Genomic DNA, 23,835 nt, shown 5'->3' with positions numbered 1-23,835 from the left:
ATGAGGTCAAAGTCTTTTTCACGTGAAATGCTCGAGAAGTTCACAGTGTTTCCTGCAGGAACTTCTTGAGCCATATTTGCAGACAGGTGGAAATTGCATGGACAGGAAGTAGTTCGTCTTAATTGTGATGTATTCTAAATGACTGTGTGGCCGAGGGTGGATAACCCATATCTTAGAATGAGTTGTTTGTGTGCCCAGGCCAGGTCCTTCATATTGCATTCCCTGAGCCTTTCAGGAGGAAGGGAAAGAACCTTCCATTCCAGGTTCTCTAAGTGGCTCTCTTGGGTCCCACCCCAGTGAGGACACAGATGTACTTGTCTTACATTGTTAAGGGGGAAACTTACATGGGTGGACTCGGTGGTGGTCTGCTCTGGATCCCCATCCCACTATTTCCAAAAGCACAGATTCCTGCCTTGCTAACCCCCGTCCCTTTCCTTACTGGAGTACTTACATTCTTCGGTCCTTTCAGATCTGCCCAAACCCTCAGCAAGCCCGGGGTAAGGCCTGTGGCCTTGGTCACTTGGATTGCTGTGGCCTCTTTACTACAGTTAGCCCTTGGATTGGTGAAAAGGACCCACTTGGGGGTGGAATGTTAAGAGCGGAAATGGGAGATGGGAACAGAAGAAGGTGAAGCAAGTGTTTAAAAATATTAAACGAAGGCTTCGAAGGAAGCTCGACATCAGCTTTTCAGTTGTTCTTTCAGCCCAGAAGGTCAGCTGTACTGTCTCGGTGTGAGCCATCCCGATCTCAGACTCACTCAGCACCTGCGTTTCCTGTCCAGACCCGGCGCTCCTCCTCGTGGGCTGGGCTCGTGGTGTCTCATGCTTGTGTCTCAGGGCTGGTGTTTCTCCGAAGAAGTTTGTCATTTCAAGTACAGGGAGGTTGCCGCTCCTGCGCCTGAGTCTGTGGGACAGCTAGGCTGGGAGGCAGCCTGGCCTCATGGAGCCTGAAGGTGAGAGCAGGTGCTTTGTGCCACTCCTTGTATTCTTTAGAGGAGGGCACCATTTAGCACTGTGACCGTGCCCTTTGCTATTGTGACATGTTGGTGGAAGGGCTGTTTGGGATCGTGGAGCCTCGTTTCAAGGACTGTGGTTTGGTGAGAAGGGCTTGTGCTTTTTGGGTAAGTGCTTAAGTGGAAACTTCTGGGTTTGGATGTGCCAGGGGAGGCTGGTAGAGGAGCACTGACATGTGGCAGGGCTTGGTTTGGGTTTTAAATGGCAAGGCCAGAAAGCAAAAGGATTCCATTTACCAGGACTGGCAGAGCTGGGCTCCAGCACAAATGTTCTTAGGGATCCACTGGAACCCACCCAGCAGGGAGTGGCTGGGAATGCCCAGTGCTTACAGCTCACTAACCTGGTACAGCGGGAAAAAGACGCCAAGCAAGAAATACTGCATTAGTCCCCTGCCTCCACCCAGATGTATGAGCTTATACCTCTGTTTCGGGCCCTTTCAGCAATTCTGACAGTTCTTGGCCCCCATCAGAATCAGAATAGTTGATCTGGGATATTTAGTGGGAGCGAGAAGCCTTTACATGAGAAGCATTTGTGAAGCCCTGTAGCTTTAAACAAACGGCTTGTTATTATGAGTTACTGATACCATGATTAGATGGAGCCCAGTTAAGCATGCTTATTAACCTTCAGTGGCATTCTTTTATTTTCTCCTATTTACTTTTCTCAGGCTGCTTAAGCTTCCTTCTATTCATTGGCAAAAGAAATCACTGCTCTACCTCTTCAGTTGTATTAAACTCAGATATTCCCTTACAGGCATTCACCAATTCTGAGAGCAGCTTTCTCAGCATCTTGGCCCCTCTGTCCTGATATGACTCCCCTCTGTCATACTGAATGCCTGTGCCTGGCTCCTCTTAACTGATGGAAAGGTATTGCTCATGCCGTATCCTTCTGTCCTGTCACAAAGTCAGGGTTTGTGGGCTCTGCTCTTGCTGTGAGGTGCTGCCACCTCAGGCCAGGTGTTCTCCTCTTCACCCCTAGGCTATTCCCTGAGGGAGGACCACTGTCCAGGACCTCAGTCCTGAGGACCCAGGAGACGCCTGTGCCACCCCCGCACTTCACCCCCACCGTGGAAGGTGGGAACCACTTGGCCTACTCCTCCTGGGTGTCTGAGATGGCAGCATCTCAGTCTGAGGGAGGCAGCAGTTTGGTTCTGTGTATTTATTCAGCATTGATAAGCTGGGGACTTGCTCTGGGCCAGGCCCTGGAATAGCTGTGGGATCAAAGACATAGGCCCTTCTCACAAGGGGCTTACTCCTTAAATAAAGGAGTGACCAGCTGTTACAACCCAACTCCTGGAGGGCACAAGTTGGTGGCCTCGAGGTCAAAGAACATACCTGACCTTTAGTCAGGCATAAGCTTTTTTGGGACTTACGGACAGGAGAGAATCTCTGATGGCGATGGCTCAGAGGAGGAAGATAGTGCTCCACAAAGAGATGAGAACATGAGGGGTGATGTATAAGGGGTTTCAGCACAAGGACACTCCATAGTCTATGAGAACAGAGTTTCTGATAGGGCCTCATGAAGCGCACACACAGGGCCTGGTGGTGTTTTCATTAGGAGGGACGCTTACCCAGGATGTTTACTGTTTGGGAAGATTAGTGTTTACAATAACCCGCCTATACATTCTCTCCCCTTGGGGAGGGTTTTTAACCTTTAACTTACAGCAGCTACAGGCTGAACACTTAATGGAGTTTGGGTCCTCTGTGCTCCAAGGTGGGTCAGTCATGGGAGTACAGGGCTGGGCTTCAGATGGACGGGAGAAGTAACTTCCACCTGCGAGAGGGTCCCTGGGGAATATGATCCTGGAATTGGGTCTTGAAGTAGGAGGGGGATTTAAGACTATGAGGTGGGAGTCTTGGGGTAAAGAATCACGTGCAGAAGTAAAGCAGGCAGGTTGAAAACAGCTTGGCTGTTGTGTCCAGTGGTAGGTGCTCAGGGAGGAGAGCAGGGTGTGGCTGGGAGAATCCTGACCGCAGTCGTTGTGAACTTCCACCCAGCTGTGTACAATGGCTTCTCCATACATGGTTCTTGAATCCCACAATGTATGCGTTTTCACCTGAATTTGATAAAGAGGGGAAATGAGGCTCAGTGATGTTAAGGGTACAGCTTGTGAAGGGAAGAACTTGATCCAAATGTGTCTCTTAACTGTCCCATGGGTCCTTCACTTCCCCTCCAGGTCCTTGGGCATCCCTTTGTTTCCTGGGTGATAGGAAGCTGGTGAAGAGGGTAAAAATGCTGGTTGGGATGATGCAGCCTGAGCAGGGCTGTGGCATGGGGCTTGAGGATGAGGGGACAGATCTGAGAAGGGTTGTGGGAGACTTTCCCAGACCTGGTGCGACCAATTGGAGGTGAAAGGAGAAATGGGAAGACCCAGGAAGACACCCAGGTTTCTGGTTTAGTGACCATGATAACTGTGGTAGCCTCACTTAGGTGGCATGGGGAGCAGTTTGGGGAAGATGATCTATTGGGGCCTGCCCAGGGTGAGGACACTGGGGAGAGAGGTGGGTGTTTAGTTTCCCACAGAAAATGAATAGTTTTAATTTTGTCAGTAAATTTGTAAAAGTTTCTTAAGGGCCCACAGAATGGGTGATGCCTTAGGGAGGCACATCCCTAAGGGGACGTGTCACAGGGGAGATGGTTATGCACAAGTTACTTTCACTTTTCATGCAAAACCAAGAAGATGGGGAGGTCACATCTAGGTGGGTAGGATATAGTATGGTTTCCTGGAAGAGTTGGCTTGAAGCCCAGGTGGGAGCTTAGCAGGGGCAGCTGCACGCCTGGGCCTAAAAGCAGATATCTAATGGGTGGAGTAAGCTAACTAAGTGGGATCAATTAGATAAGTCATTTGGTTGGGATGAGGCAGAGGTTTGCCAAGGGGCATGATCAATGTTGTGGTTGCAACCCAGTAAGTAGTTTGGGTCCATATGATAAAAGCCCAGGAATTCCGTTTTGTGGCTGGTGGCCATCCCTGAGGCTTTCTAATGGGAGGAGTCCTTGGCTCAGAGCTGCATTTGCATCCCATCACTGGTTTTCAAACGTTGGTCAGTATCAAAGTCACCTGGGGAGCTAGGTCAATATACCAGGGCCCAGGCCCTCTCTTATTTGAACAAAGGCTGGGGCACTTGATCAGTTCTTCAGGTGATTCTGATGAACACCAGAGTTTGAGAACCAGCTGGGTTCTTGGTAAATGAGAGGTGCTGCCTGGAGGTAGAGCAACCAGTCAGGAGGCTGTTGCAGTCATCTAGGATGAGGTAATGAGGGGACAGGTGAGGCCGTGGGAGCAGGTGAGATCACTTCTGTGAGTCTGGAGGGAAGATGGTCTCTTGGCTTACTCAGCAGGAATGGGCATATCTGACCTCGGTCTTCCTTCCTGAAACTCTCCATTTGGCTTCTGGGACAGCATTCTCAGTCCTCCTGGCACTGCTTTTCACTCTCCTTAGTCAGTTCCTCTTTTACCTGATATTTGCACCTTGGGTGTTCCAGAAAGTCCTAGGGTCTCTTCTTTATTTATCTCACTTCTTAAGTCACCTCATGCAGTTGCTTTAAATGCTGCAGACTGCTCCCAAATTGAGCTCTCCAGCCCTGATCTCTCTGGACATCAGGCTCATATTTCCAAGTACCTACTTAGCATATCTTCCTAGGTATCCTTAGGCATCTTAAACTAAAATAATTCTCCCCAAACCAATCTTCTGATTTCATTCTCACATGCCCCAAGTTGTTGGTCCTGCAGTTCTCCCTGTTCTTCCAGTAGCTCAGGGAAAAACCCTTCCAGTCATGCTTGACCCCTTCTCTCTTGTGCTCATGTCAATCTATCAGTAAATCTTACTGGCTTTACCCTCAATGGATATCAAGAATGGAAACATCTGTCATTCTCCTTCTGGTCCAAACAACCTTTATCTCCTGTCCGGTTTTCTTGCATTTACTATACCCCACCCCCACTAGTTAAAAAAAAATTTTTTTTTTGCATGAGATTTTTTAAAAATTCGTCTTTGTACTATACTGTATATATATTGTACACAGTGGTAAAATATGTTTTCTTTTTTCTTGCTTTAAAAAAAATATTTAGCTTACATAAACGTTGCATAAAAAATATAGGGGATTCCCATATCCGATTAGTTTTGAAGCAGCAACCAAAGAAATCCTTTTCAAAAGTAAGTCAGGGAAGCAGATTTGGCTCAATGGATAGGATGTCTGCTTACCACTTGGGAGGTTCAAGGTTCAAACCCAGGGCCTCCTGACCCATGTGATGAGCTGGCCCACAGACAGTGCTGATATGCGCAAGGAGTGCTCTGCCATGCAGGAGGGTCTCCCATGTAGGGGAGCCCCACACACAAGGAGTGCACCCCGTAAGGAAAGCTGCCTAGCGCCACGAAAGTGCAGCCTGCCCAGGAATGGCACCGCACACATGGAGAGCTGACACAGCAAGATGATGCAACAAAAAGAGACACAGATTCTGGGTGCCGCTGACAGGAACGCAAGTGGACGCAGAACAACACACAGCAAATGGTCATAGAGAGCAGACAACTGGGGGTGGGGAAGGGGAGAAAAAAAATAAGTAAGTCAGATCATGTTAGCCCTATGCTGAAAATCCACCAATGGCTTCTTGCCTCAGAGGGAAAGTGGAAGAGTGTGAAGGGTGTGCATCAGCTTTGTTGCCTAATCTGTTTGCTCATCTGTAAAAGGGAAAGAATAATTCTGCACTTGTGTATTAGGACTGAGATGTTAGATAAATCCTTAACAAGAAGCTTGTAGATACATGCTGAGTAAATGGAATCTGAAAAGGAGAAAGGAGCTCACATTGAATGTCAACTATATGCCAGGTGTACCACATTATATCTTTCACTTTTTGATTATTTTTATTTTATTACTATTATATATCCACACAATTTAAAGAGTCAAATAATTAAATGTTGTGTAAGAAAAATAGCCATGTTTCCACTTATCCATTCCCTTGCCCTTCCTCAGATGCAGCCATTTTCTGTGATTTGAGTATTTTTCTCTCTAAATACTGCTGAACATGCTTTTTCTGCCACTTCATTTATTTTTTTCCAATTTTTCATTATCTAATGACTTATGAGTTCCCACTGTAGAACATGAGGATTTAGGCCTCTTTCCATTCCTCCCCCTACCATTCACAGCAGCTTTCTATTCCCTTATTCTATCAGTGAAATTGCAGTTAGATCAGTATATGGTATTTCACTGTAAAGACTGATTACTTTTTCTTTACTGCATAACTTCATGATTTCCCTGTAGTTCTTTTATTTGCTTGGTTTTCCATTTTCTTATCACTCAATCAAACTTTTCACCAGTTGTGTAAATCTCTCCAGATGTTCTATCAGTTTCAGATTACTGGAAAAAATCTCTCCCAGGATGCACTCAGCCATGGACTGGCTGCCCTTTTATGCTTGTGCATAACCCACCCTAGGAGCTCCCTTTTGTCTCCTTTCATGTTCTCTATGTCTCTGTGGGTTTGTCTTCCAAAATTAATTCCTGTATTGTTTAAATTAGATGTTTGGGGTCAATCTGCCATGTTTGCCTGTGGTCTGTCTTGTTTACTTTCCCCATAACAATAGATGGGTTTTATGCTGATTTTATACATGGGATAACTGAGGCTCAGGTTATATAACTTGCTCAGGGACCCACACCCATTATGTAGCAAATTATGAGCTTTTAACTCAAGACTATCTGACTACAAATCCTGTGTTCATTCTTTGTCCTTTAAAAAGAAAGTTGGTAATGATGTGGGGTATGGTTGAGAGTTTAGGCACTGTCATCAAATTTCCTTCATACTTGCCTTCCTCCATCTTTATTATTATTATTATTGTTTTGTGTGTATAACACAAATGGCTTCTTGCCCCACTATTCTAAAGAGAAAAGAGGCTGTCTTCTAGTTTATGGGAGGTCTGCGAACTGTGGGGAAAGGCCTTTTTATAACCTGTTGGCCATTTAGGTGTGAGATGAATCCAAGTTCAGTGATGGTTTCTTCCCCAGGCTTTACCTTCTGCACAGGCATGTTGGCCCCTGTAGGGATGCGGATGCAGCTCCTAAGGAGGCAGGCTCTGGCTCCGGCTCTGCTGTTTCTAGGCATAGGAGGCTGTGGAGGAGCAGAGGGATTGGGAACCCCTAGATCTGTTCTAGTTTCTTCCTCCAGCCCAGGTCGTGTAAGCCTGCCCCAAACAAAAATTCAGATGGTAACCACTCTTACTGAGACAAAAGCGGTTTATAAAATGAAATGGTAGCTTGGCGGGAGAAAGCTTTCTTAGGAAAGTAGTTAATATAGTATCTAATTCACAGCTTGTCTCAGACTACACCAGGTGAAGGGCAGTCAGTTGTGGGCTGCTTTCTAAATTCAGGACACATACAGATTCTGTACCCTAATCAAACTTGAGGTGCCAAACTGGCTTTTCTTTGGTGCAGTTCTTGGCACTAAGACATCTTTCACCAGATATTATCATTCCTTCCTCACTGGCTGACTTTAGAGCTACTGGGATCATTTTCTCTCACTGGTGGCAAAGAGGAGGTGGAAAAGTCCTGTATGGCACAGGCTTGACCCGGATACCATTACAGGTAGGCAGACGGCAGCATAGAGAGAGGCATGTGGGTGAAGGGAATGATGAATGATGAGTGAACCACACCTGTTCTTAAACAACACTCTCCCTTCTCTTGGCGGCTAGAAATGAGCCAGCGTCTTGGTATCAGAAGCCTGCATGCTCATCAGGGTCAAATGCAGGACTATGTTAATATTGCAAGGGTAGAGAGAAAGAAAGCTATTCTAGCAGCGGTCTTGGGGCATGTAGAGAGTGGTACCTCTGTCTGTGCCTGCTCCTCTCCTGCCAGAGCTGGTTGGATGTCCCTCCTAAAGTCCCCACAGCATGCTGCTTGGTCTTCTGTCAGATTCCTCATGGCTGCTCTCCTCTTATTGGTGGGGAAAATGATTTAAGTTCCAACTCCCACCATCTCTTTGGAGGTTATCCTGGTTTTCACTTCTCCCTTTTGACTTTGACCTCGACTCTGGCTCTCTTAACAGCCCTTTTGGATTTTTGCCTCTACTTTTGTCTGACTTCTTAACCTCTCCTTGTGTGCCTAAGCCCCATGTCTCTGAGCCTAGATTCCAGAAGGGAGATGGTGTTGCTGTGGGGAGGCGCAGGCACTGAAGATGCCAGACACACTGCGTGTTGTCAGGTGATGTGTTTGCCTCAGAGACCCCAAATTCCTGGAGGGCAGGGGTGGTCCCAATGCACATCATTGATGAGGACCCCTAGTTGAGACTGCTGAGGGGAGAAAATGGCTGTCCACTGCCAGAATGGGAATATGGCTTCCTTGTTCCAACAGGATTTTTTGTCTTCACAGTTGGGGGCGGGAGGCCTCACACCTGTGGCACATTCAGCCCTTCAGAGATTTCTTCCATACCCCACAGCATGGACACCTCACACCCACCCCTGCTTACCCAGATGTCATGTCATCACCTCAGACCCAGGAGGCCTGGAACTGAGTTCATCAGCTCTGTCCAAAGCAGGTTCCCGGATCTTGAACCCTCCCAGTCTTACTGGCCCACGCTCCTGGGTTTTAAATATGATACACCTTTTGACTCATGTTTCACTTCAAGCCAGCTCCCACGGGTCCACCCAATTTACTATTTGCCAAGTAGAAAGTCATCACTGAGCAGAGGGCCCATGGGTCCTCTTTCATGGCCCTTCTCTTGCCAGGGGGACATAGCCCGAGCCCTCCAAGCTTGGTACCCTCTAATTGCCCTTCTGCCTTTCACCCTGTACAGTAAAAGTTTAAAGTCTATTGAAATATGAAATCTTTTTTTTTTTTAATCCGTTGTGTTTGCATCGGAGGCCATATTGTTATGCATTGGTATGTCTGAAGTAGTGTGTGTGATTCCCAAGATCCTCACATTAATTGTCATTGTCATGTTTGTGTGAATTCCATGGAAGGTTTTGACTCATCTTGAGAAGCTGGATGTGCCTGTGTAATCTTGCCAACCATTTTGACCATTGCCAACCTATGTCCGGCCCTTACATACTTCCCTGCTTTTTATGCACTGTCCCCTATGCCGGGAATAGCCACCTCCCCCTTCTCAGAACGTTCATACTGCTCCTTCAAGACCTGGGTCTTCCAGGAAACTGTATACCCGCCATTATCCTAATACACCACACACTGTGTCTTCTCTACTAGACTGTGGGGTCCTTGTGGGGCACAGGGACTGAGTCAGATTTATCAGTATTCTCTCAGTGGGCAGCAAGGGACCGCACACAGCAAGGATTCAGGGAATGTTGGCTGCATGGATCAATACATTTATTAGAAGTCTGTAAAACTTCTTTGTGCCAGGTACTCTGTTAGATGCTGGGAACATAGGAGTGGACAACGGTGAACTCCTGCCTATAAGGAAAAGGTAGCCAGTTAACAAGGAAGAAACCATAGGGACAGGATGCTTTGGAATTGCTAGGCTTCGAAGGTGAAGTGGCTGCTTAAGATGGGGCAGGCAGGAAGGCCTGTCTAGAAGATGACTTTGGAGCTGACACCTAAAGAATGAAGACAGATGAGCCTTGCAGGAAGCTCGGGAAAGTAAGCTCCAGGCAGAGGGGAGAGCAGGTGTAAATGTGCAGAAGCTAACAAGGCCTTGACAGGTCTGGGGAATGGGCAAGAGACCAATGCTGTTGAAGCCTAAGGAGCAAGGGGGAGAGCAATGCAATGGAGGGTAGTTGTTTTTTTTTTGTTTTTTTTTGTTTTTAATTTTTTTCCCTAAGAGCAATGGGAAATCTTTGAAGGGAAATATTTCAAAATTTTAATATCCCATTTACCTGAAGAGGTATGAATCTTCTGGTATCAGCCCTACTTCTGCTACCATCTCTTTTCCTGCTACTTCCTTTTTTATCCTGACACAAGCTTGCGTCTATTCAGAGAGGCTGTCTGGGCTGCTCTTGTCGCCTCTGAGAAGCTCTGTTCCTTGTTTTGGCCTTGCCTGACTCCTGCCAGGGTGCCCCACGAGCTGCCACTCTCACTCTCTGAGCTGTCTATGCAGTGGCCCTCGGCTCTCTGTGGCTGAATGCCTGTTTCTGAACCTTCCTTGGCCTCTGCACCTGTGAAGGAGCTACCCCTCCCCACCCCATGCACACAGTTGCTTATTTTCCTGTGCCAGTCCTCCTCCAAATGAGCCAGGATCTCCTCCTTGAACCCACCCAGCTTTAGTTTAAACTACATCATCCAGGGAGCTGTTGCACAAAGGTGCTTTTTGCTATACTGCTGAGATTATTGCCTCCCTGGAAAAAAGGAAAATAGCACAATTATTTGAGCACTTACTCCATGCAGGACAATGTATGAAGCTCTCTCTGAAATATTAATTACTCTTTTGATCATGATATTAACTATGAGTTAGGTGCTGTTTTCATCCCCATTTTACAAATGAGGAAACCAAGGCTCAGGGATCACATAGTAAATGGCAGAGCTGGCTCTGGAGCCTGTGAGTTTAACTCCTACTAAGCAGTACACTTCACTATGGTTCTTTGTGATTCTGTCATCCTTACTATCTTCAAAGCCACTTTCTGTGGTTTATGTTGCTTGCATTTTTTGCTTCACTGCAAAGGTCTGGATTCTCAGGGACAATAAGCAGAGACCTTTAGATGACCTTTCCATTTCCTGACCAGCACACTGGGTGTGGGGACTGCCTCTGTGCTCCACAGTCCTGATGCCCATTAGGCACATGTGAAGGTTTTGCCAAATGTACAGACAAATGATGATTCTGGCCTCTGGTTCAGAGAAGTGAGCTAAGACTCTTCTTAGGATTACAAATGCTGTCCCCCCTTCTTGTAAAATTTAATGTGGGAGAGGAATTAAAGATTCCTTGTAAGTCCCTCTCTGACCCCATGGAGAAGATGGGAAATATGGAAAATGAGAAGCAGCTGCAGACAGGTGAGCTTGAAGATCTTTCTAAGAGGCTGAGTTGTCCAGAGATGAAACCAGTTACCCACATTGGGGGGCAGCTCCACATCACTACAGATAGGGCTCTTGGAGGAGAGATTCAGCAATAGGGGCTGGCCTGTGTATCCTTTGAGATGTACTTCAGCCCTGAGAGTATGGAATTCTGCACCTTGAATCGTGCTAGGTAGAGTAAACTGAGGTGGTAAGTTATGGTGCACCTGGTTTCTTGGACAGTACTCTCTCCATGACAGTATGCCTGGGGTGAAAGTGGCAGTTGAGGCCCCTCAGGCTTGGATCACACCCACCTAAGCAAAGTGTTGCAGGTGTGGAGCAAGTGCAGCTAGCTACAGGCTTTCTGGGGCCATCTTCATCCATGCTGCTGTAGAAGAGTCCTAGCCACCCATGCTGCTTTTCCCAGATACTCAGCAGAACCTTCCCTAGATGGTGCTTGAAGTACTTGGAGGCCAGGACTGTGATCATGGTGAGGTGTGGCAATTGCTGTCTTGCTGCTGCTACAGGTGACTCTGGAGAACCCTGGTGGCCTTGCAGTTGCAGAAGTGAATGGGATCATGTGCTAAATTGTGGAAAAGAGCACTCATGCTAGTAGGGAGAGGCATAGAGTCTGCAGAAACCACACACTGGCTCTCAGAATGCTCAAGAAAGTGTATTGTATCATGATAGAATCACAGGGTTTTGTGGTCTTGTATATACTATCTGGAATTCTCTAATTTTTTCTTTGTTTTTTTATTTGGATTTCCAGTAAGAGGAGGAGGGGACTAAGCAGGCAACGAAGTCATGGATTCTGATGCTAGTCATGCGCTGGAAGCTGCCCTGGAGCAAATGGACGGGATCATTGCAGGTATGGTCAGGACTTGGAATCCCAGCAACTGATGTCTTGTTTTCCACATTTGAAAAACTATTTTCTCCCATTTTACATTAATAAGATGTTTCTTATTTAAGAGCACAGACTTGTAGAACACTTTCATATCTGGGTATGATTGTATTTAGGCCTCTGGTGAGATGGTTTGCATGTACCATATGTTAGCATCTGCTTGACTGTGTCACAGCTTGGATCCTGGCCACAAGGAAGTTTGCATGCAGTGAGGTGGGTGATATTGTAAACTTTTCAGAGCACATCATAGCTTATTATAGTCGAGCTGAAACTCAAAATCTAGCAGGCTAATGCAAGTGTCTGCTCAATTCACCAGCTAGACTCCAGCGTGCTTGGCAATCAGGAGGCAGTTTGGTATTGATTCACCTAATGATTAGAATGTTGTTTATGCCATATTGTTTTTTATCTGTCTCAACTTGTTGGGTTTAATGTTTGCATTAGCCAGCTAGGGACATTCTCTAGAAAGGATCTAGCAAAACTTTGGTTAGTTGGGATGGACTGCCAATGAGCTGTTGGACTCCTTGATGGGGACAACTGAAAACTCCTATTGTTTACAACAAATTTGTTGAAAATCTTTCAGTGAAGTCCCACGTCTTCTTTGCTTTCTTAGCTGACACAGTTCAGTGGACCTTGTTTGCTGACTTCGTGTACTTCTTTGGGACTTTGGTTCCCATTGTATGGGGCTATGAGTGGAGGAGATGGAAGAGGAATGTCTTGGGCCAAGTGGGAAGTATATATGGGGTATGTGACACTGCCTTTTTTCAGGCATATGCTTTTCCTTCCATCTTGCAATTATACATTTGACTCCCTGGTGGTTCCAGGTATTTGATCCTGGGATAGGGGAGATTGTCTGTGTCTCAAAGCTTCTTCATGTAATGTCTCAACCTCTTATCTATTAGGTTCTTAATTTCACAGGAGCCAAAAAGACTAACATCCTGCTTTTCAGAGGCTCTACAGGTTAAGATGTCCTATTCTAGGTTAGGGTCTGTGAAACCTTACTGAGCTGAAACAGTTGAGAGAGTAGATTTCCTACCATCTTTTTAGGGAGTCTGATCTGGAAACTCCAAAGTGTTCACATGTTTTGAGGAGAGAGGCTCAGACAACCTTGGGTCATCAGCACTCCTGATTCCCAGCCAAGGAACAGGGAGGGGTCTCTGACAGAGCTTCTGTAAGAGCACAGAGCTCTCAGGCATGGTTGTGAGAGATGAACGAAACACCTTCTAAAGAAGGCAGACTTTGTGAGGTCACTTCCTCCTAATTTCTACACACCTAAACTCCTAAAATGACAGAGCCTCTGGCAGAAACCCCCCTGTCTCTGAGAGATTATGTGACTGGTTCCTTAAGGCCTTGCCTTGGCCCAGGGTCTGCAGGTGGGGATCTGGGATGAATTTGGAGAGAGGCCCTTGGAGGGAACCTGGGAAACCCATCCTTCTGCCCTTTTAAGCACTTGACACTTGCTCCTCCCTACATTTCCTCAGTTTTCTGTAATGGCAGCTTCCTTCTGGAAGATCTGTCTGAGTTTTTCTCTGCTTAGAACAGGTGTGAGAGTTTTGCAGCAAGAAAGTCTAAGACAGTCCTAGGTGTTCTTTGTGGATTGGTCCTTTGCCAATTGGTGGTGAGGAATGCCTGGAGCAAACTACCCAGTTCAACTCCTGGCTCTGCAACTTACTTGCATGATCTGTGCCTAGTTTCCTTGTATATAAACTAGGCATAATAATAGTACCTACTTAGAGAGTTCTGTTAACATATATAAGGCATTTTCAACAGTGACTGGCACATAGTAAGCACTTGATAAAGTTAGATCTTGATACAAGAAAGAAATGAATAAAAGCATGCTGAGTCTTCTCTACAAAGCCTAGTAGAGTTCTCATTTATTCAAGTCCTTATTTCCCCTGTTTGTGTTTTGTAGTTTTCATTGTATACATCAGTCTCCCATATGGCACTCTAGCCTCCTGGGGTTTTCAAGATTAACATAGTCTTCTTATTGCCTTCCACAGAGCAGCAAAGTAATCCTTCAAAATTCTTAAACTGTAAGTCAATTCCTGTCACCCGTCTTTCCAAAATTCTTCAGTGGTTTCCCACCTCAATTGGGGTGAAATCTGAAGTCCTTTTCAGCAATATTAGTAGGTGTCTTGTGTGATCTGGCCTCTGGCTGCCTTTATGACCTTGTCTTCCATCACTATCACCCCTCCTGACTTATTTCTCTAGAGCCACACTCACTGGGCTATCTCAGGGCCTTCGTATGTGGGGTCCCCTCTGTGGGAATACTCCTCCCCAGATAAACACAGGGCTCTGCTGAAACTCAGCCATAGCAGGAGGCTTCCCTGACCCTACCCAAAATAGCACTCCCCCATCACTCTGTGTCCTCCTATGCTGCTAATATTTCCTCATAGCACTTACCACCACTTGAACCTTTACATTCATATTTGTCTTTGTTTGTCTGCCTCCTTCAACAGAATGTAAGTTCTGTGAGGACAGGGGCTCTGCCACTGTAGCTCTAGTTCCTTGATTGGTCCATGGCACATACCAGATGCTTGATAAATATTTGTCACATATGTATTTTATTTGTGACAAGGATCTCCTGTCCATTAGTTAGGAGGCAATGTTATTGGCTTCCATGCATGCCCTCTATCTGGCTGCATACTGAACTTAATTTATTACATTCTTTATTTGTGCTTTTGTGTGGTTATTCTTTTGAAATAAAGCACTAATTTTTTTGAGCACTCAGTGGTTGGCATGCCCTATGAAGCATCTCTTAAATAGTAATTGACCTCACAGTTGTTTGGGAGCTTCTGGAGGGCATGTATTCTATGCTGTTGATGAAGTGAATGATAATTATTGAATGCTTTTGTACAGGGTGCTTTTCCTCAAGATTCTTAATATCATCCTCATTTTCAAGATAGACTGGCCAATTTGGGTCAAAGAGGTTTGGTTACTTTTGTGGTTTTTAATGTGGTCTGTGGAGTTAGACCATTGGGGTTTGAGTTCTAACTCAGCCACTTACTACTGGCTGTGGGATTTTGGGGCAAGTTGCTTAATCCTTCTGAGCCTCAGTTTCCTCATATATAAAATAGTAGTAGTATTTACCTCATATTATTGTGGTGGATTAAATTAATGCAAATAAAGCCTTTAGAACAGTTCCTGTCACTTAGTGAGTGCTCAGTAGGTGTAAGTTATTGTTTTGTTGATATTTGTATTATTAGTAGTATTTTTTATCATTCAAGGTCATCATACTTGTAAATGGCAGAACTAAGATTTGAGTCTAGAGGCACCTAACTCTCCTTTGGGCTCCTTTCATGAACCCTGGTTTTCTGATGATGTGTGTGTAGTAGAGCCCTGGGTGCTCTATGAGGCAGTCTGTAGGAGTCAAGACAGCCAAGGTAGATGGAAACCCAAGTGCTGGTTCTCCTGAGGGTTGCAGAGACCCACAGGTGCTATGGTCATGGCAGATGGCTCTGGAGTTCAGGGCCATGTCAGTTGGCCCTACTTTGGAGTTTCTGTTCCTGAGAGTGATGGAGTTGGACTCAGATATGACCTTTCCACACATGCCTCTTCTGTTACTTTTACCAGACCTGTGCTTGGCATTTGGGTTGGTGTATACTCAGGAGACCTGAATCTCTGGACTGTCCATGTGATGGCCAGGCCCTGGCCTCAGCAGACTTGCAGCTCCTACCCTCTGGTTTCTTGGACTTACCCTGACCAGCTGACAGGGAGGTGAAGAGGGTCAACCACCACACCAGGGAGCCAAGAGTGCTTACAGCTGCAGCAGGAGAATTGCATCCATCATCCATGTGGAATCTAAGACCCCTCTTGATGTAGAGGGGGACTGGACATAACCATCCCTTGGTCCACAGGATGGAGGCATAGAGTACAGATTAGAGTGGACTCACTGGTGTTCTACTGGGGAACTATTGTGATTAGTAAGGGAAGAAATTGTAGTAGTGTGTTTCCACGGTGACTGCTGATGGCAGGGAGATGAAAGAAGAGATATGGTGTGGGGGCATCTTCAGGATTTGGAGTTGTTCTAGGTGGTGCTGCAGGGATGGATGCAAGGTGTTGTGTGTCTTGTCGTGGCCTACTGGGTGGACTGGGGGAGAGTGTTGACTACAATGTGGACCACTGTTCATGTGGTACAGCGGTGCTCCAGAATGTATTTGCCAGGTGCAGTGGATGTGGTGCAGTGATGGAAGAGGTTGTTGATGCAGGAGGGTTGGGGTGGGTGGGTTGGGGGGTATATGGGGACCTCATTTTTTTTAATGTAACATTTAAAAGAAAATAAAGAAGGAAACAAAAATAAGTTAACTGGGAGGAGGGTACAGTTCTGCTTTTGCTTCCAGCCCCTCATCCAGAGCAGCTTTCCTCTCATCTGGCTTATGCATTAGATTTCCAAGTAAGGTGCCACCCTTTAAGCAAAGGAAAGAACTAAAAGGAAGTTTTGAAAACTGTGACACCACATCACAAAACCATAGAGAGTAGATATATAATCTGCAGAAATGATGTTTTATGAGAACATTTAAATCTTTATTTATATTCTCTTATTAATTTGAAGTAGAATGAGATTGAGTTGTGATGCCACCAACACCAAAACACAACTGCTTTTGCATCTGTTAAAGTTCTAGAACAAGTATTCAGTTGTTTCACCTTATGTTTCATCTTGTGAAAACACAATTACCAGGAATTTTTATGGACTTCCTGCTGTCCCCAAATAACTGTATGTGGGAAACCAACACAAATTCTTAGTTAAATGGACAAAGTTATTTCAGTAGTAATTATTAATAATCACAGCACAATATGGCAAGGTATTTCCCTTTATTAGTCTGATATGGTAGGCTACTGTTACCTAAAGCTGCCCAATATTGTGCACTTATGGCATGTGATGTCAATGTTTATGTAATTAATCTTAATGCAATAAAATACCAGTGAAGAAAAAAATAATGCAAACATTTCAAACTATGTAGGAGATTAACATTCCTATTAACAAGCAGGTAAGGAGTATTCTGGGAGGAAAACCTAACATAACAGGTACCAAATATGCATCTTCAAGGCACACAGAAGCTAGAATTTGGTTCAAGAACTAGAATTTGGTTCTTGTAAAGCAGGAAGAAATACCTTGTTAGCAAAAGTAGGAATTATAAATGTGCCTTCTTGGAAAGCTGAATCTTGAAACCCGAATAAGCATATCCCATGTATGACTGTACTTGATGGGAACCCTCGGGTTTTACACCAGACAGGTGGGAAGAAGTGATTGTTTCCTCAAAGACCCCTGGATCCATGTGAACAATGATTTGTTTCTTACACAAAAGACCATTGTTGGAACCTCCAGGAGGACATTGACCTTTGTTCTTCCTCCTGATTAGTATTGTGATTCTGCCTGTAATTTTGAATTATGCTGTTGACAATTCAGATTGAACTATATATTGCTTAATTACATCCCTTTGGCCAGCCCAGAACAACTGCCACCATTTTGCATAAGGCCTTCATTTGTAGACTAGCAGGTTCAGTGGCTGCTTTGAGGCCATTTCTGGAAGAGAACCAGAAAACCATGTGGTGGGGACACAGAGGGCCACTTCTTTCTGCTGAGGCAGGAGGTTACTCATGCAGTTATCTACAAGCTCTACCCATTGATGAGGAATTGTTAAAAGGATTCTCTTTTATAACAGTTAAAAAAGAGCTTGCTCTATTTGGGTCTTTCTGCCAACCCTGAATAGTATCTAGGTTTGTAATAAAGATTGTGCAAGGGAAGAAAAACTTCTGATCAAAACTGAGATTGTTTGCCTTGACCCACAGATGGTTTCAGCTGTGGTGTTAAAGACTGACGTGTCCATGCTCTGAACAGCCCTTAATTGGTCTTGTCCACTTTCTCTCTGAGGTGGATCAGCATATAGCAGTCATCAATTATGGAGCAGTGGGATCTAAACTTGTTGGTTGCCCATTCAGGATTTAGGCTAAGAGAACCCAGGTAATATTTTATTCAGAAGAAAGTCAGAGTGGAGGTTTGGGTATGTCTAGAGGGTCTGAGATGTAAAAGTCTGCCCTTTGTGTAAAGATGTCAGAATGACCCTCTTGGCAACCACTGTTCAACAGCCATCTTTCTTCCTTCCTTCTTTCCTTCCTCCCTCCCTCCCTAGGAGAGCCCATATCTCCCTTTCATTTATGGGAGTGGAGCTTTGTTCCCTATTTTTTAAAGAATGGAGTGAGATTGGAATGATTACTTTTTCCTTAAATTCATCCTATAATTATATGTATAGGAACTTGCCTCCGAAACCATATACGGACTCTTTTTGGACTTTTCCCATTTTAATGGTTATGGGTTTTGACTTCTTCATGGCAGGTATATTTTTTTAGAAATTTGTCCTGAGGTTTTCAATTTTGATTGCATTAAATTGGCCATCATATTCCATCTTTTTAATATGTGCTTTGTTTGTAGTTATGGCTCTGTTTTTATTCCTAATATTGTTTATCCCTGCCTTCTTTCTATTTTTTGATCACTCTTGCCAGAGATTCTTTATGTGTTTATATATTTATTTATTTATTTATTTATTAGAGAAGTTGTGAGCTTACAAAACAATCATGCAGAATGTGCAGAATTCCCATACATCATCCCTCCACCAATACCTTGCATGTTGTGGAACATTTGTAACAGATTATGAAAGAACATCATCAAAATATTAATACTAGCTATGGTCCATGGTTTACATTTTTTGTTTTTTTTCATACATCTTGCTATTATTAACCCTATGTATTAGTATTGTACATTTCTTACAGTTCATGAGAGAACACTCTCATGTTTGTGCTGTTAACCAGTCTATCTTCTACCACATGGTTCATTTATACAGTCCCATGCTTTGTACATTCTATCCAAAGTATACATTCAGTGGCTCTCACTTTCATTAGAGTTGTGTAGTCATTGCCTAAGTAAATTTTTGAATGTTTCCCTTAGTCCAAAAGAAAAAATCTCATAGCTCCCTATTATTAACCTTAGCATTGATATAGTAGTAGTAACTTCTTTGACATTGATGCAAGAATATTATAATATTGCTGTTAAATATAGTCATGAGTTACATTAATTGTATTTTTCCCATGCATCACTATATTCTTACCACCTTATAATAGTAACATATATTTGTTCTAGTTAATAGATGAACATTCTTGTATTTGTACCCTTAACCACAATCCTCCTCCACCTCCAGGTTCACTACGTTATTCAGTCCCTAGATTATTCTCTAGCTCTCTTTCAGTTGACATTTATGTCCCTAGATTACTTTGTTCAACCACAGTCTCATTTATAAACCTGCCATGTTAGTTATACTCACTATAATGTGTTACCATCAAGTCTCTCCATTTCCATACTTCTACAGTCAAGCTAATTAAAAATTCTGCATACATTAAGCATCAGCACCCCTTCTTAGCCTCATCCTATCTCCTGGTAACGTATACACTTGATTTTAACTCTGTGCTTCTTCTTCTTTTTTTTTTAAAGATTTATTTATTTATCTTCCCCCCCCCTCCACCCCGGTTGTCTCTTCTCTGTGTCTATTTGCTGTGTCTTATTTGTCCGCTTCTGTTGTCAGCGGCATGGGGATCTGTGTTTCTTTTCGTTGCATCATCTTGTTGTGTCAGTTCTCAGTGTGTGCGGCGCCATTCTTGGGCAGGCTGCTCTTTCCTTCGTGCTGGGTGGCTCTCCTTACGGGGCGCACTCCTTGCGCGTGGGGGTCCCCTATGTGGGGGACACCCCTGTGTGGCATGGCACTCCTTGCACGCATCAGCACTGCGCATGGGCCAGCTCCACACGGGTCAAGGAGGCCTGGGGTTTGAACCGCAGACCTCCCATTTGGTAGACGGAGGCCCTAACCACTGGGCCAAGTCCGCCGCCTGTGCTTATTCTTTGTATTTAGTTTGTATTAGAGAGACCATACAGTATTTGTCCTTTACTCTCTGGCTTATTTCACTCAGCATAATGTCCTCAAGGTTCATCCATGTTGCCATACGTATCCCAATTTCACTTCTCTTTACTGTAGCATATTATTTCATAGTATGCATATATCACATTTGTTTATCCATTCATCAGCTGATGGACACTTGGGTTGTTTCCATCTTTGGCAATTGTGAATAACGCCACTGTGAACATTAGTGTGAAAATATCTGTTTACATTCATTTTCAGTTCTTCTGGATATATTCCTTGTAGAAGGATTGCTGGATCACATGGCAGTTATATATTTAGATTCCTGAGGAACCACCAAACTGTCTGCCATTGAGGCTGCACCATTCTATGTCCCCACCCCAGCAGATTTCTTCACATCCTCTCCAGCACTTGTAGTTTTCTGTTTCGTTTTTTTTTTTTTTTTAATGACCATTCTATGAAGTGTGAGATGATATCTCATTGTCATTTTGATTTGCATTTCCCTAATAGCTTGTGATATTGAACATTTTTTCATGTTTTTTTTTCACTATTTGTATTTCATCTTTGGAAAAATGCTGTTCTTTTTCTAGGTCCTCCAGGTGTACAGTTAGATCTTCAATTTTAGTTCTTTTTTTTTTTTTCAGATTTATTTATTTATTTCTCTCCCCTCCCCCCTCCCCTGGTTGTCTGTTCTCTGTGTCTATTTGCTGCATCTTCTCTGTCTGCCTCTGTTGTTGTCAGCAGCACAGGAATCTGTGTTTCTTTTTTGTTGAGTCATCTTGTTGTGTCAGCTCTCCGTGTGAGCAGCACCATTCCTGGGCAGGCTGCACTTTCTTTTGCGCTGGGTGGCTCTCCTTACTGGACACACTCCTTGCGCATAGGGCTCTCCTACGCGGGGACACCCCTGCGTGGCAGGCCACTGCTTGGGTGCATCAGCACTGCACATGAGCCAGCTCCACACAGGTCAAGGAGGCCCAGGGTTTGAACCGCGGACCTCCCATGTAGTAGACGATGCCCTAACCACTGGGCCAAGTCCGCCGCCCTTTAGTTCTTTTTTAATGCAAGCACTGAGGGCTATAAATTTCCCTCTCAGCACTGCCTTCACTGCCTCCCATAGGTTTTGATATGTTGTGTTATTGTTTTCATTTGTCTCAAGATATTTATTCATTTCTCTTGCAGTTTCTTCTTTGACCCACTGATTATTTGAATGTGTTGCTTAATCTCCATATATTTGTGAATTTTCCCTTTTTTTTTGCCTGTTGTTTTGTTTCCAGCTTCATTACATTATAATCAGAGAAGGTGCTTTGTATGCTTTCAATCTTAAAGTTATTAAGATGTTGTATGACCCAATATTTGGTCCATGCTGGAAAAAAATCCATGGGCATTTTTGAAGATTGTATAATCTACTGATTTGGGGTGCATTGTTCTGTATATGTCTGTCAGGTCCAGCTCATTTATCATATTGTTCAAGTTCTCTGTAGTTGTTCTTTTTATTGATGTGAGTAGTATATTGAAGTATTGAAGTCTCCAGCTATTACTGTAGAGACATCTATTTCTCCCTTCAGTTTTGCCAATGTTTGCCTTGGGTAATTTGGGGGCAACCTGGTTAGGTGCATATGATTATTTTTTCTTCTTGGTGAATTGCCTCTTTTATTAATATATAATGTCCTTCCTTGTCTTTAATAATTGCTTTGCTTTTAAAGTCTATTTCATCTGATGTAAGTATAGCTACTCCAGCTTTTTTTTTTTTTTACTGCCTGTATGAAATGTCTTTTTCCAGCCTCTTACTTTCAATCAATCTGTTTGTATCCTTGGGACAAAGGCAAGTCTCTTATAGATAGCATATAGATGGCTCATATTTTCTAATTTTCTTATCCATTCTGCCAGTTTATGTCTTCTGATTGGGGAGTTTAATCCATTAACATTCAATGTTTTTACTGTAAAGGCAGTTCTTACTCCACATATTATGACCTTTGAGTTTTTTCTGTCATCTTATTTTCACCACTCTTTTTACACTTAATTACTTTTGCTGATATAATCTTCATTTCCAGACTATCTTCCAAGCCTTTCTCTTCTGTCTTTTCTTTTCATCCTGGACCACTCCCTTTAGTATTTCCTGCAAAACAAGCCTCTTGGTTACAAACTTTCAGTCTTTCTGTTTATCTGTGAATATTCTAATCTTGCCTCATTTTGAAGGAGGGCCTTGCTGGAGATAAGATTCTTGGATGGCAATTTTTCTCTTGCAGTATCTTAAAGATATCATTCTACCCTCTTCTTGTGTCCATGGTTTCTGATGAGAAACCAGCACTTAATCTTATTGGGCATCCTTTGTATGTGATGGATTGCTTTCTCTTGCTGCTCTCAGGATTCTCTCTTATCCTTGGCATTTGATATTCTGATTAGTACCTATGTCAGAGTAGGTCTATTCAGATTTCATTCAGATGGGAGTACATTATGCTTCTTGGGCATGGATATCTATGTCCTTCAATAGAACTGGGAAATTTTCTACCATTATTTCTTCAAATATTACTTCTAGCCCTTACCACTTCTCTTCTCCTTCTGGGACACCCGTGGCATGTATGCTTGCACATTTCTTGCCATCATTTAGTTCCCTGAGACCCTGCTCAATTTTTTCCATCCATTCTTTTGTGTGTCACTTTCAGAGGCCATGTCTTCAAGCTCACTGTTCCTTTCTTCTGCCTCTTCAAATCTGCTGTTACATGCCTCTTCAAATCTGTGTATTTTTTAAAAAATATACATAGATCACACAAAATGTTATATTAAAAAATATAGGAGGTTCCCATATAACCCACTCCCTACACCCTGCAGTCCTCCCACATCGACAACTTCTTTCATTAGTGTGGTACATTAATTGCATTTGATGAGTACATTTTGGGGCACTGCTACACAGCATGGATTATAGTTTACATAGTAGTTTACACTCTCTCCCAGTCCATTCAGTGGGTTATGGCAGGGTATATAATGTCCTGCATCTGTCCCTGCAATATCATTGAGTACAACTCTTTTTCCCTTTCCTTGCCTTCAAATCTGTGTATTTTTAATTTCATTTATTGTACCTTTCATTCCCATAAGATCTGCTATTTTTCTATGTATGCTTTCAAATTCTTTGTGCTCACCCAGTATCTTTTTAATATCCTTAATCTCTTTAGCCATCTCTTTGAATTTTTTAAGGAGATTTGTTTGTATTTCTGTGTTTACTTGCCTCAACTCCTTTATGTCACCTGAAGGTTTAGCATGTTCCTTTGGGCCTTATCTTCCTGTTTCTTGGTTTGGCTTATAATTTTTGTTGGTATCTTGGCATCTGATTTACTTGATGTGTTTATTCTGGGCTCAGTTTCTCTCTTTAGGGCTTTCTATTTTATTAGCTTTATGTTATAACCCCTCTTTAGTACTTGGTTTAACTTATTTTGGGACTTTATAGTGGCTTGTGGTTAGTCAATCTGAGTTTGTTTTTTTTTTCTTGTTTGTTTTTGTTTTTTAGCTCTTTTTCATCTGTTTCTTGTCCTTTCTCTCTTGCTGATGACAGAGTAGGAGCTGAGGGTGAGGTTGGTACTATAAACTGTGGAGGCTGAAGCTGCCTGTGTTGCCCCAGGAAATGGTAAAGCTACTCCCATCTTTCTCCCCTACCTGGGGTAGTGATGGACCCACAGCTGTGTGCCATAATCCAAACTGTGCAGGCCAAGACCATCTGTAGTTGTCTGGAAAGACTGCTGAAGCTCTTCTCTATGCTCCTTCCTCCACTGCCTGGGGGGGGCATGGAGCCACAGGTCTAGACAGTAAACTAAGTCATATGGGCCAAAACTGACAACAGTTGCCCAGATAGACTGACAAAGTACCAGCCCTCCTCCTTCCCTACCATGGGTGGGTGTGGAGCTACAGGTTTGTGCAGCAGTCTTGTCTATGCAAGCTGAAAGTGACTGCAGTTACTCAGAGAGGCTGAGGGAGTCCTCTTCCTTTTCCTGCCCTGTGATGGCAGAGATAGAGCCACTGATCTAGTCCATGTGGGTTGAAAGTGCCTGCAGTTGCCTGGAGAGACTGAGGAAACACCTCCCCTCCTGTTCTATTGGGAGCAGGGATGCAGCCACTG

General features: G+C 43.9%; 1 protein-coding gene across 4 annotated transcripts in view; it reads left to right on the top strand.

Moving 5' to 3' along the window:
* PPFIBP2 (PPFIA binding protein 2) overlaps positions 1-23,835 on the top strand; it is a 153,181-nt gene that overhangs the window by 20,774 nt on the left and 108,572 nt on the right. For all 4 annotated transcript variants that reach the window (XM_058305795.2, XM_058305794.2, XM_071218223.1 and 1 more), the window contains exon 2: positions 11,695-11,793. In XM_058305795.2, coding sequence (XP_058161778.1) covers positions 11,730-11,793 — 64 coding nt within the window. In that variant the 5' untranslated portion in view covers positions 11,695-11,729. The remainder of the gene's footprint in view (positions 1-11,694; positions 11,794-23,835) is intronic.

This window comes from Dasypus novemcinctus, chromosome 10 (genome assembly GCF_030445035.2).
Source record: "Dasypus novemcinctus isolate mDasNov1 chromosome 10, mDasNov1.1.hap2, whole genome shotgun sequence".
Lineage (NCBI taxonomy): Eukaryota > Metazoa > Chordata > Mammalia > Cingulata > Dasypodidae > Dasypus > Dasypus novemcinctus.
The sequence above is the reverse complement of the archived record's forward strand: the minus strand, read 5'-3'. Positions and strand labels throughout refer to the sequence as shown.